The 13,308-nt window shown below is 45.5% G+C and overlaps 1 protein-coding gene across 25 annotated transcripts in view; it reads left to right on the top strand.

Annotated features, from left to right (window-relative positions):
- The first annotated feature begins 1,971 nt into the window (after positions 1-1,971).
- Positions 1,972-13,308, top strand: part of MAPK10 (mitogen-activated protein kinase 10) — a 254,583-nt gene continuing 243,246 nt past the window's right edge. For 8 of the 25 annotated variants that reach the window (XM_078394527.1, XM_078394540.1, XM_020805388.3 and 5 more), the window contains exon 1: positions 1,972-2,087. Coding sequence is in view for 4 of the 25 variants with exons in the window: in XM_078394536.1 (XP_078250662.1) it covers positions 2,085-2,087 (3 nt within the window). In the remaining 21 variants the exon portion in view is untranslated. Of the gene's footprint in view, positions 2,088-2,142; positions 2,403-13,308 lie in introns of those variants that run through there. The other 17 variants (XM_073001995.2, XM_078394538.1, XM_020805389.3 and 14 more) reach the window with 14 other exon arrangements.

The following is a 13,308-nucleotide window of genomic DNA, read 5'->3' as shown; positions in this document are numbered from 1 at the left end:
AATGCAATTCTTGTTTACATTTTGCTAGGGAAAAAGTGATGTTTACAGCATATCTTGCATCGATAGCTGAACATGAAAGGGGGGACATGATTTATATCACTCGATAAAACTGCACATTTATGTTTACACATTTTAAAAGGGTGACATTTCCAGTGTCCCACCTCCACGGGGGGGGGGAGGTTCTGAGGCCTAGAATTCTCAAATTTAAGAGGGCAACATCAAGGAGATGCAGAGGATCGAAATGCAAATCAACCTCTCACAAACCTGGCACCTTCCTTACAGGTTGTACTATCTCCTCTAGCCCCTCCCAGGAGGGGAATGAGAGTTTCTTTGAGCATAAAGGATGATGGGTGTTGCACTCTGAAGACATCCAGAAGGCAGCCAGTAGAGGAAGTCTAACGTAGAGGGTGGAAGGCGTGCAGTTAGAGTAACAAGAAATGTTCAAGTCTGTCGTGGCTTGGTACTGATATAATGAGTGGGGTGGGAGATCAGGTTAAGCACCCATTCATGCCCATTTGTAGATGTTCTGTAAGTCTTATGTGCATTGCTGAATAGATGTCTCTGTGTTCTCTTTGAGGGCTGTCGCAACCTCCATGTTGATAGTGTCCTCTGTTAAGAGCTGTAGGATGCAACTCTGCTTTAAAGAACTATATGGAAAGAGATCTGGGACCCTGAAATTGCCCATTCACAATTAGTACCCTGGAGAGCAGACTTGGAAGTCACTTAAGCTATATGGCCAGGACCTTCCCCGTCTTGTAGGTCTCTTGCAATTGTTTTTAAAAGCATTCCTACCTTTGCATCTGTACATTTAGGTCATGCGTTTTCATGCAATGCCCATGCCCCCCCCCCCCTTGTTGGCTCAGGTGCCAGAGTGGCACCCTGAGCCACCTCTTTCTCAAACCCACAGGCCCAAAAGCCAATGGCGACAAAGCCTGGGGTGTTTGGTAGAAGAAAGGAGGCCATTTGGAAAGGCCGGAGGGAGAGAGCAAGTGGTCCTTACAGACGATCGCCCAAGGTGGGTTTACTCCTCGGGGTGTTCCCCGTGGCTTTCGCAACCGCCCCATTGTCAAAGACAGGGAGATCTCGGCCCGATGGCGTCTTTCGCTCCCCCCCTCCCGTGCAGGTGATGATGCCCCAATTATCTGGCGGGAAGGAGGGGCGGGGAGGAAGGGAGCCCCCCCCCCCCAAGTCAACTCAGGCTGGTCTTACAGATGCTCCCGCGGCGGCTGCCAAGCCATCACCGGAGCGGGTCCAGCTGGCCTCCCTCCTTCCCGATTTCCACCCGGCGATACAATAGCGGCAGAGGAGGGGCCTTCCGCCGTGTTCCCCCCCCTTCTCCCTCCCTCCCTCCCTCCGCGGTCCCCGCCCCGCTCCTCCTCCCCTCCCCTCCCCACCCCACCAGACCATCCCCGGGCTTTGACGTCATGTGTGCTCCTTCCCGTTGCCATGGCAGCCCCGGTCCCCAAGCCCTCCTCTGCCCATCTCCTCGGGTAGCTGCGCCTTCCACAATGGTACAGCCGGCAGCGGCGGCATCATCCTCACCCTCCACCCCGGTCTCCCGACAGTAAAAGAGGGTGATTCAGCAACCCGCCACCTTGCTCCTCCCCCTTCAGCTCCGCGCCTCCCCCCCTTCCTCAGCCCCGCTTGGGTCCCTCGCTTGCTGACGGCCACTCCGGACCCCCCCCCCCCCGCCCGCTCTTTGGGACTCGTCCTCCCCGCTGTTTGGGGGGCGCGGGGCGGGATTGCCTTGCTGCTGAGCGCGCAAGACCTTCCATTTTGTCCGCGCCTCCCCATCCTTCCTTCCCTCCCTCCGCCCGCCCCTCGCCCACCGCCTCCAACCAGCCGGCCTCCTCGCGGCCACCTGCCCATCGGTCTCTCCACCTTCCCCCCCTCCCCACTGAACTCCCCGCGTCTCTTCCCCCCTGGTGTTTTCAACGCCCCCCCCCCCCGCCACCGCCTCCGCTCCTCTCCACTATTGACAATGGGGCGGTTGCGAAAGACCACGTAAGGTCGCTGCTGCCGCCGCCGCTGCTCGTCCTGGTCCTGCTTCAGCCCAGTCAGGAGGCTAGTCCGCAAGGCGAGGAATGGTAAGTGATGGCCGCTGGGAAGGCGACCCCCCCCTCCTCCTTCCCTTCCTTCTCTCTCTCTCTCTCCCCCCCCCCCCACCTCCGCCGTCTTTGTGAGAGGAGGCGGGCGGATGAATATTGATTGCTGTTAAAAATAATAAAGAGGAGGGGGAGGGGGCGGTGTGTGTAGGTCGACGGTGGGGGGGGAGAGAGAAAGGGGAGGCAGAGAGGGAGGAAGAGGCAGGTTAATGAAGTAAAGTGCTAGCCGAAGCAAGAAGGCAGCTGCTGCACCGCTGGAAGCCGGAGGCGCATCTTCGGGCTTGCTGCGTCGGGGGGGTCAGTAATTCCGCGGGTCTCTCCGGTGTCGGTGGCAGGCGAGGGTCTGTGTATCCACACGGTCCCAGCCCTCGGGCGGACCTGAGTTTCTTTGAGCAAGCTGGGGGGGGGATGTAAACAGTGGTGCTGCGCCCTCCATTCCCTTGTCCTCTGGAGCATCCTTTCATCTCCTTCCCCTCCCTCCACCCACCTCCGAAAAAAGACACGGTCATGTAGATGTGGTCTCCTTACACCGTGCCTGGCTGTGTCACTTCCACTATTCCTTTTTTTTAAAAAATGTAAATGACTCCGTTTATGGCATTTTTCGAAATCCACTCTTCGCCTTAATGGTCACAGCTTAGCTTCCGCCTCTCCCCCCCCCCCGCGCGCCCCCATTGCCAATGGTTGATGCATCTGGAAATGAACCCGAAGTGCGCCTCTCTCTTGAAAACTATCTTGGTGGGATATGGGTATGTGTGGGTATGAGGGATGACGGTCCAGAGGTGAAGATGCGAGCGGGAAATTAAGTGTTTTGCCGGTAGGAAGTCATTTCTTAACATAAACATCACTCTCTTGCATAACAGTGACTTGTAACCGAAGGGGGGGGGAATCCATCTTTTTTTTTTTAATACACCCACGATTTAGGGCAGTGCGGTGTTATGGTAGAGGGGGAAGTGTTGTGTGTTGTGAAAGGATATCCTATATACATTCTTATAAAGACTGCAGTGAAATCAATGTACCCCTAACCGGAGTAGCCTTTGACAGCCAGCCCGGCTATTACAAAAGGACAAAATGTTTGGATAGCATTTTTTTCTTCATTCTGCAATGCGGGCCCGAATAAAGATAGAAAGTGTTTGCATGCACCTCTCTTGGAGGTCAAAATCCTGCAGATCAGCCCCATAAGAGATTTGCTCTTTGCTTTGTGCATGTGCGTGTACAGTATTTGTGTGTTTTGGTATCCTCAGTGACCATCGGCTTGTTTACATGGGTGCCTTTTGCTGCATAGCCTCTCTGTTCCTTCAATGCAGGTTTCCCATCTTCTCATCCGGCTATGGATTACTTTTCTTTCCTAGAGCTTTGCAAAAATAGAAAATAAAATTTAAAAAAAATGGTTTGGCTCTAGAGACAGAGACAGCTTTCTTTTTTGTTTTGAAGAGGGAGGGAACGCAGAGGGCCAAAGAAAGAAAGGATAGAAGATAGTGGTGTTAGTGGATTGAATGATGTACCACTTGATATTTTTGCCGTGTTGACTGTGCTAGCTGCCTCTGGGTTGCTGATATTCCCGCGCAAGGCCAATAAAGATGGGTGTGTGTGTGTGTGCGTGTGGGAGAGAGAGAGAGAACTGCTGACAGGGAAGATAGACAGTGATTGTGTTGAACTCAACGACATGCAAAGAGGCTTGTTTCCAACATCATGAGAATGAGGAATCAAAGAATCTTTCTCGGTACCTTGGAAGCAGTAAACTGTGAAGGAGGTGGGAAATGCAAATGCCTGCTTGAGTGGGGCAGCTGTTCCCCTCAGCATCTCCTTCCCCTTGTGGTATTTTCATGTCTGCCCTCTCAAGGTAGCATTCATCGGACGGCTGGATCAAAATTTGAAAACAAAGGAATGTTCCGGCGACCGGATGATGGGAAACAAGAGGCCGCCCCTTAGGATAAGATGTGCTGATAGAAGAAGGGACATCTGACAACCCTCAATTATACTTATCCATTTTCTGGTTTAGAGCGACTGATTGTTCTCTGCCCCTACCCAACCCTACCCCCCCCCCCATTTATTGAATGAATGACAGATATGGTGTGATGTGAGCTATTCAGTCAGAAACCTGCTCCCTTTTCCCTCCCCTTAGCCAGGCAGACTCTTCTTCTAGTTGAGCATTTTGCAGGATACAGTATAATATTTTGTAAGCATACAGTTTGTTGTTGTGTTCTATGGCAGGGTGGCTTTGTGATAGTGAAATTATTTCGGAGAGAGTAAGAGGAAAAAATCTTAGTATAGAAATACTGGCTGCCCTTGGCGTTCTCTGCTTGTGTGCTTACCAGGGGAAAAAAACCACAACAGAGTCTTCTCTTACTGTTTGAGAAGCGTATGTCTGTGTGTACAAACACACACAACATATAAGGGTACTTATTAGACAATGCTGTTTGTAAGTGTCTCCCAAAAGGCACATCCATGTGTGTGTTCTGTGTCGCTGGCACTTTGTAGCCATCATCGAATGACTTCTTAGAACATGAGTCAATCACTGGAAGGCAAAATTATTGCTCAAGCTACTGTAAACCTATTTTCAGAGTTGGGGACATTCTGAGGAACATTAATGGGACTTGACAATTGTGGGTTTTGCTTGCTGGCCTGGCTACCTTGCTCAAAACAAATCCTTATCCCCTTGAAAGAATCATGGTGCTGGAAGAGAGCTCTGAGGACATCCTCCACCTCAATCTCCTGCATACTTATGGACTTCATGTGTGTTCCTTTCTCCTATATAATTCACCTTGGGCTCCCTAAATATGTATGATGTATAGTTGACAGAGAGTCTTTGTTGCCAGTGCTGAAGTAATGGTGAATTGTTAGTCTAGTCACCTTTTCATGTGCAGTAGAAGAGCCACCATCTTGACCTTTGCCTCAGACAGCAAAATACCTTGGACTTCCGCTGATGAGTCTATGTGCTAGTGAATGCTGGACAAAATGCTGAACCCATCCATAAGGACTTAGGGTAGAGGTGGACAAGCTGCAGAGGTTAAGTAACAAGTTTTATACCCTCTCTCAGATCATATCACTGTCTAAAATAAAGTCAGAAGTACAGTGGCTGAAAACCCTCTTCCAGTTTCCTAAACTTCTTTGAGATGGTGATGGAAGCAAAACAAGGTGGATATAAAGAAGCCACATTGGTTTAAGGAAAACCACCAAGTCTTCTTTGTTGGAAGGATTTCTCTCACCCCCCCCCCCTTTGGAGATCCCAGGGACATGGGGTCATATGCATAATGATTTCTTGACTGCTAATCATGACCCACCATCTCTAAGGTCACAAGGCTGAGAAGGCCTTAGAGCAGAGCTTTTCAACTGATGGTACATTTACATTTCGGACAACACAGACTTAGTGTACAGGGTTTGCACAACAAATATGAATAATAACAGTATCATTACACTTTTCAGCTGTTCACGGCAATCGTGTTGTTCGGTTCATATAGCATCTAAAATGTACTTTAAAACATGTAGTAGACAATAACTGTAGTAGAAGGTCTGCAAACATAAACATGTATTTCTTGGGAAAAGTAAGGTTTCTATTATGATGGGATCCAAATCCTTTGGCAGAGAGATTGGTGGGATGCAAGATACCAAAAGTTGAGAAGTACTACTTTAGAGATCAGCTGCTACGTGGAGCAGAAAAAAGTGGAGTTAGGTGGACCGATGGCTGAGCTCAATTTAAAACAGCTTCTTTCTCTATATTTACATCATGCTTCGGGGTGGTGGTGGTGGCTTTGCTTCCCCATTGGTTAAGCTTGGGTTACTGGCATATTTGGAAAAAGGGTAGAGAAATGGGCAAGAATGCCTGCTTCTAAGTGTTCCTTCCTTCCTGTTTTGCATTTCGTTTTGCCTGGGGTAGAGTGGATGGAAGTGGGATATGTGCTTGGGGTGCATGAGGTTCATGCCCTTTCAGCAGCAATTGCCAACTTCTTTTAAACATGGGTGCCCCAGGTCAAAGCCCCGATTCTCTCACCTTAATTGTACAGCAACATCGTATGCAGTCTCCAGTGGAACTAAGTCTGACTATATTCTGTGGAGCTCACTCCAGGGAAAGATGCTTGCAGTACAATCCTATGCATATTGACTCAGAACTAAGTCTTTCTCTGTTCAACGAGCTTAGTGCCAGAAAAGTGTGCACAGCCTTCTATATTAAGTCTGCTATTCTAAATATACTTTGATGGGAATAAACCTCATGTGAACAAAGTGGGACTTCACAAATGCAAATAGGATTGTGCTGCTTCCAGGAAGAAGCAAATAAGTAATCCCTAAGGGATAGACAGTGTCATTGAAGCTACCAACATGAATTTGACCCAACTCTGGCAGGCAGTGGAAGACAAGAGGGCCTGGCGTGCTCTGGTCCATGGGGTCACAAAGAGTCGGACATGACTTAATGACTAAACAACAACAAAGGGATGACTGCAAAGTCCAGCTAGGGGAAAACCTTGGACTATCTCTCATCCAAACCTACTGCCCACGTCTGTTGTGAAGATAAAAATGGAGAGAAAGGGCCACTTAGCCCAGCATAGTCAGCTCTGATGACAGGTAGGATTTCCTGGTTATCTCTACCTGCTTCTCATCCTAATATTCACCAGGCCTGGTCCTCCTTTAGCTTCTCAAATCAGGTTAGTAACGGTGGTCCTAGGAGCTATCGGATATAGCTGTAACCAATAAAGAATGGTTGCACAGGTTGCTGTCCTCTGAAGATGCCGGCCACAGAGACTGGCGAAACATCAGGAAGAACAACCTTCAGAACATGGCATAAGAGCCCGAAAAACCCAGAACAACAATAAAGAATGGGTTTAAAAATAGTCTCTTGCCACCTGTTTTAAATAGGTTAAATAGATGCAGGATATCTGTCTGTCTACAAACATATTCATGCATCTATCCTCACTTATTTCCTAAACTATACTTAACTGCATGGAATCTTGGGAAATTAGGGAGCTGTTAAAAAAATACTGAATATTACATTTTTTTGACTTTGTAGAGGGCCTGATGCATGTGACATCAATCTAAAGAGATGTTTTGATGGTGTTCTTGCTGCTTTCTTGGATCATTGGAACTAACAGGTGGGAAGGAAAGAAGAGGTACTTCACTGAACCAGATTATCAAACAACTGCAAATTGTTTTCAATACATTTTCCATCTTCTCTCTGGTACTGATCCAGGCTGAGGCCTGCTTAGTTCAAATAATGAAACAGCAGCTTAGACCTTATCATACTGTTCTCTTGGCATCCTCTTAACACATAATTGCCATGAAGTTTCTCTCTCTGTCCTCTGTTCAGCATTCATACTGGCATGTTCACTTAAAAAGCTTTGCAAAGTGGCTGCGATTTCATCCCTAATCAAAAACAAGATTGCCTTTGCTGCAAATCCTTGGCTTTCTTTCTTTTTTTGCTCACTACAGCACCATCTACAGAAATGGAGACTTTGGGGGAAAATATTATTTTAGAGGCATATAAACTCTGCTGTAATGAAGAAACAGTGCTTAGCAGAAGCCAGAAACACCCCAAGCATAAGATTCTGCATTAACCTGGAGTATTCAATGTTTTGTTTTGTTTTCTTGTAGAGTATTCAAACGTAGAGGGAAAACAAAGAAGTAGTAGAAGACAACTGATTTAGAAAGATGCCAGATCCTGTGATTTTGCTTTGTGTCTGTAAAACTGTGGAGGTCTCACATCAAAGCTACTGATGATCTTTGGAGAACAAAGATTTCTGCAGAATAAAACAGCCACTTTTGTTTTATATATCTATATAATAACAATTGTGTGCCATTGAATCAATTCTGACTTGTGATGTGGTGGTGACCATTTCCAGGTAGGGAATAGTCAGAAGTGGTTTACCATTCCCTTCTTCTGGGAGTGCCTTAGCACTATACAGCTTGCCCAAGGCCACACAGGCTGACTCTTGTGGGTTGCACAGTGGGGAATTGAACTCCCAACCTCCAGCTCCTCAACCAGATACCTAAATCTCTGAGCTTTTCAGCCAGCTTTACATATCTATAGCAGTTTCATTAGGAACAGCAGGGATTATATACAGTATCTTGATTCACATTCCTTGGGATGGGGAATCCAGGGCTCTTCAGATCAGTGGTCCCCAACCTTGGGCCTCCAGATGTTCTTGGACTACAATTTCCAGAAGCCTTCACAATCACCTCTGCTGGCCAGGATTTCTGGGAGTTGAAGTCCAAGAACATTTGGAGGCCCAAGGTTGGGGACCACTGCTCCAGATGGTCTGGGACTGCAAGTCTTATATTCTTCAATGGCTAAATCAACTGGAGGTCTCCAGCTGATGGGTGTGGCAACCTGACAACATCTGCAGAACTTCCCATTCTTTACCATGATTTCCATTATAATAACAATCCTTACAAGGGCATATATAATAGGTCAGTTTTGCTAGCCCTGCTCTCTGGAGAGATGTGGCCTAGGAGACAGCTGTTTTATGACATCTGGAAAGTGATTTATATCAGACTTCTATTATCTGCACTACTTGCAGCTGAAATCATATTAACACTAGGGGTCTCCTAGCTGATTGTGTTGCTCTTTCTCCCAGCTTCTAATCAACATTGATCTATAGAATATTAACCTTGATTTTCAGGTACAGTTAAAGATTGTGTAGCTGAGTTGTTTTTTAAAAAATACAAAATCAGCTGATGAATTTTGCAATCCCCAAAACCCGCTATGTAGTTGGCCAAAACTGGCAAAGTTAAGAGAACTCAAGAGAATGTCACAGTACAGGAGATTCTTTGATACCTGAGTGATACTCCTAAGATCTCCTATGCTTTGTTTAGCAGATACAGAGTGAGCTGCACCATACCATACCCTTCCGAACTAGAAAGGAGCCCAATCCCAAAGAGGCAAAATTAGAATGGGAACGGGGACTTGCTTCTTCTGTTGTAGTAACAGAGAGTGTTATCAACACTGTATGAAGCCTTTTGGAATAATGTGTAGAGTTCTGTATACAAAATGCAACAGGGCTAGCCTTGCCCTTAGTTTGAATGGGGCAATTACTTGAGGTCAGCAGTGGTGACCTGCTCAGCTGTTCCTTTGGAATTCATCTCTCTTGTACAACATTGTATGTACCACAGCATGTCCTGTAAGCCTGAAACTAACCTGCTGTTCTCAAGTATGGTGCAGGACCCTGTCTCCTTCCCAGTGTTGAAATGTTTAACTTGCAGTCAGATTGGCTTGGGTATACAGAATGTGTGTACCATCTCATTTCTTTTGCCTCAGGCAGCAAAATGTTTTGAGTTGGCCCAGTGTTTAAGTTCAGATCTCTTTGTTGCAAAAGCATCCTCCGACTCATGGTACCCCAACAATTGCTGTTATGAGTAGGGTTGTCAGAGCAACAGCATCCCATTCCTGGAAATCTCTGAGCCAAAATCAAAGACCAGAGGGAAAGCCCACTTGAAGTCACAGAGGCGTGGAAGACAAGGATTTGATAGGGCTTCAGGGTTTGTGCAACAAGAAGTTTCACAAGTCACAATGCTGGTGCTCCATTCCCTGCTTTGCTCCAAGTTCAGGCACCTGCCACCTTTCTTCTCAGTCCCTTCCTAAATACAAGCATTTTCATGCTGAACAGATGGGTCCTGGTGCTAACTGGGAAGAAGTGTAGATGGGTGCAATTTATCATTCTCTAGCATTACTCACACTGAGATTTGTCTCCCCCCCGTGGAGAAAAAGGGAAGTACTACAATTCCTTGAGACCAGCCAGTGAGTTCTGGAAACCATAGTTGAGAGGAATTACACCTTCAGATACTGAAGAGATGACGTATAGCCATTATATTATCTATTAACAGTCTCATCTTCCATGAAAGCCATTGAAACCATTCATATTGCTAACCATCACTACAACATGTATTACTGTAGAAAAATTTCTCATTTATCCACTTATGAGAAGAAATGTATCTAATTTTTTTATCTGTTTTGAATTTCCCACCACTCAGCTTGGTTGGATGGTCTTGATTTCTAGTATTATGAGATGGGGAAGGGACACTTGCTTCTATCCAATTTCCCCCCCAAAATACGTAATGTTATATGCCTCTTATCTTCTCCTTCCTTCCTTGGCTTCTGAGATCGACATTTGTAGAGCATTTTGCAAAGAGGACCTATCAAGATAAGGAAATGCCTGTGACATCTTTCAGAAACATAGACTGTATTTTAATGCACTCCCTGCATTTTAAGGATCTTTAATGCACTTCTGTAGCTCTTTTTAGAACTGTCCCGCTCTAGTATGGCAACATTCCAGCAATGATGGGTCTTCTGTTCACCCGTGTTTTCTTCCTCAATTATCTGCTTGATAAATGACACATCCTGATTTAGCTAGGTGAATAAAAATGGATTTTAGCGGATAAAACTGCGGCATTTTCCTTGTGATTTAGCACTAACTTGAGGGATTTGATTACCACTAGCAGGCCTGTGTCGCCTCTCTGAATACAGCCATAAAACAGATCTTTTTGAACCTCTTCCCGTAGATGAAGGAATATCACAAGCTGTGATGTGTTCCAGTGAAACCAGTGCCACCCCATAGGTGGATAATATTCAAACTATTCGTTCAAAAGCCCCTCTTCCTTTGTAACTCTATCATGACTACTATGTTATTTTAAGCCTGTCCTTTAGTATCTCTTTTGTCATTTCACTATAAGATGAAAAAGAGGTTGTAACATTTCCTCTGCCAGGAAAAGGCTCAAGAGCTGTGTTTCCCATGAGAGAGAGAGAGAGAGAGAGAGAGAGAGAGAGAGAGGGAACAGACTAAGTAGAGTCATGAAGAGGTAAAACATTAACAATATAAAAGGGATTTTTCTTTCTCATTCAAAAATATAGAAGTGTAGCAGGGCTAGGCTAAAAGATCTGGCCTCCTAAGGCAGAATAGCAAATGGTGTCCACCATTTAATTCAAGGTGCGCAGTACCCAAAGCTTTTTCATCATAGGAAAAAAAAATCTCCTAAGTACAGTACCTTTCTCCAGTCCCAGCATTACAAATACAACAGTGACAACATTTAAAAAGGATCCACTGGCAGCTGTTTCATGACATGGCAGTTCTGCTTCTGGAGCTGGCTGCCACACTCTGCAGAATGATAGGGCCAGCCATGAATTGCAAAATTATTTAATGCAACTGATTAGTTAGTAAAACTGGTCAACACTATGCTTGCTTGGGATTCTGGGAAGTGTAGTTTGAAAAAAGGGGGGATATTTTGAAGGTCTGGGTATTATGTATCTAAGCTTTCAACCTGTTTCCTGTTTCTTCTGCATGTTCTACTTATCCTCTTCCGACAATAATCCACAGTTAGAACACTTTGATTTGTATTATCATCCAAACTGGGTTTAAATGACGTTTCAATCATGTTTTCTTCTTCTGGTTTGGAGGACAAATGGGAGCAAGAGCTTGAAGGGTCTGATAGGATGGAAAACATATTGTTTTGCCATGATATAGGAAATGTGGAAAAACAGGGTATGAAGAGAATGGGAACATTCTTGTTCCTTAGGTTGCCATACTAAAGACTTTTTAAAAAGAAGTACTCCTTCACATCTCTGAATTGTGGCAGGCTTGCTGATATTTCCCTCTTATGCATGGATGGTGATGTTTGAGCTTCATAAGTGTAGATACACAGAATATAATAAGTTCACAATTAAACAGAAACTAGGCACATGGAGGACAGATTTATCAGTGACTATTTGCCCAGAAAACAAAATGCAACCTAACATATTCAGATGCTTCAGATAACAAAGTTGCTTTGTACCAAGGAGATTCATCTCTTTTTTATTTCTTTGTTTATTGTGCTTATATCCCACCATTCAGCCACAAAAGTCTCCCAGAGTAGCTTATGATATAGATAATAATAGCAGCTTCCTTCAGGCCTTATAATGTACAATATGAGACAGCAGACAAAAAGGAGAAGAGAAATTGGAAGAAAGGGTAGGAAAGACACTAGTCTTCTTCTGCTTAGTGGCCGAAACAATGCTCGGTGAAATCTAGAGGACGTGAAACCAGCAGTGGCAGCTGGTGACCTAACTCTGTATTGTGAGTGGCTCTCTATGAGAAGTGTGGGACGTGGTGGTGCTGCGGGCTAAACTGCAGAAGCCTGTGCTGCAGGGTCAGAAGACCAAGCAGTCATAAGATCGAATCCACGCGACGGAGTGAGCGCCCGTCGCTTGTCCCAGCTCCCGCCAACCTAGCGGTTCGAAAGCATGCAAATGCAAGTAGATCAATAGGGACCACCTCGATGGGAAGGTAATAGCGTTCCGTGCCTAAGTCGCACTGGCCATGTGACCACAGAAGATTGTCTTTGGACAAAATGCTGGCTCTATGGCTTGGAAACGGGGATGAGCACCGCCCCCTAGAGTCGAACACGACTGGACAAAAATTGTCAAGGGGAACCTTTACCTTTACCTTTACCTCTATGAGAAAGGGTTTTCTTGATCAGCTTTACCAGGAGATGTCAGGTACTGAATCTGGGCATCTTCTGCATGCAAAACAGGTGATCCGAGCTACAAATAGCTGGAAGGAAGGAGTCAGGGAATGGCTTGCTGTCTTCTTCTTGGCTTTTGTGGCCTTTATATGGAGATGTGATTGGTCACTGCTGCTGGATTAGATAGACTTTTTATCTGGTTTTGGGTAGGAGATCTTTTAAAGACGAATCTAGTCATTATATTGGCAAAGTACAGCAGCCCTCTGTTCAGCTTGTGACTGCTGAAGAGACATAATCCCTCTGAAGATGAGTACCGTAGTTGCCTTTCACTATCTTCAAGGAATCAATTTTTAGAGATAGTGCAGGAGGACAAGATCTCTAAGGTTGCTTGCAGAAACCCTAAGAACTGGCTTCCCTGCGTGCAGGTTTCCTCAGGCACCCATGATGGAGATTCTGTATGACTCTGCTAGTCTGTTGCAAAGGCAAGCAGCAAACAGAAAATAATCTCAGAGGAAAAAGAAAGAAGGAAATCTAACCGTAGCAATCAACTTGCAGAGTTAGGACAGAATGGTTAAAACACAGAGATTCATCTTTTTCTCTCTGGTTCATTTGGTTCAGATCACTTGTTACCTGTGATATTGCTCTGTTTGCAACAGTTCCATTTTGTTTAGCTTTGTTTTATATACGACAATAGTATCAAACAAAATTAGATCAGTATTCAAATTATGCTATTCATTCTAATGCTAGGGTGATCATAAGTTGATTTTTATCCCCTGGGGCCCTT

The sequence above is a fragment of the Pogona vitticeps genome, chromosome 5 (assembly GCF_051106095.1).
Source record: "Pogona vitticeps strain Pit_001003342236 chromosome 5, PviZW2.1, whole genome shotgun sequence".
NCBI classification, from domain to species: Eukaryota; Metazoa; Chordata; class Lepidosauria; order Squamata; family Agamidae; genus Pogona; species Pogona vitticeps.
The sequence above is the reverse complement of the archived record's forward strand: the minus strand, read 5'-3'. Positions and strand labels throughout refer to the sequence as shown.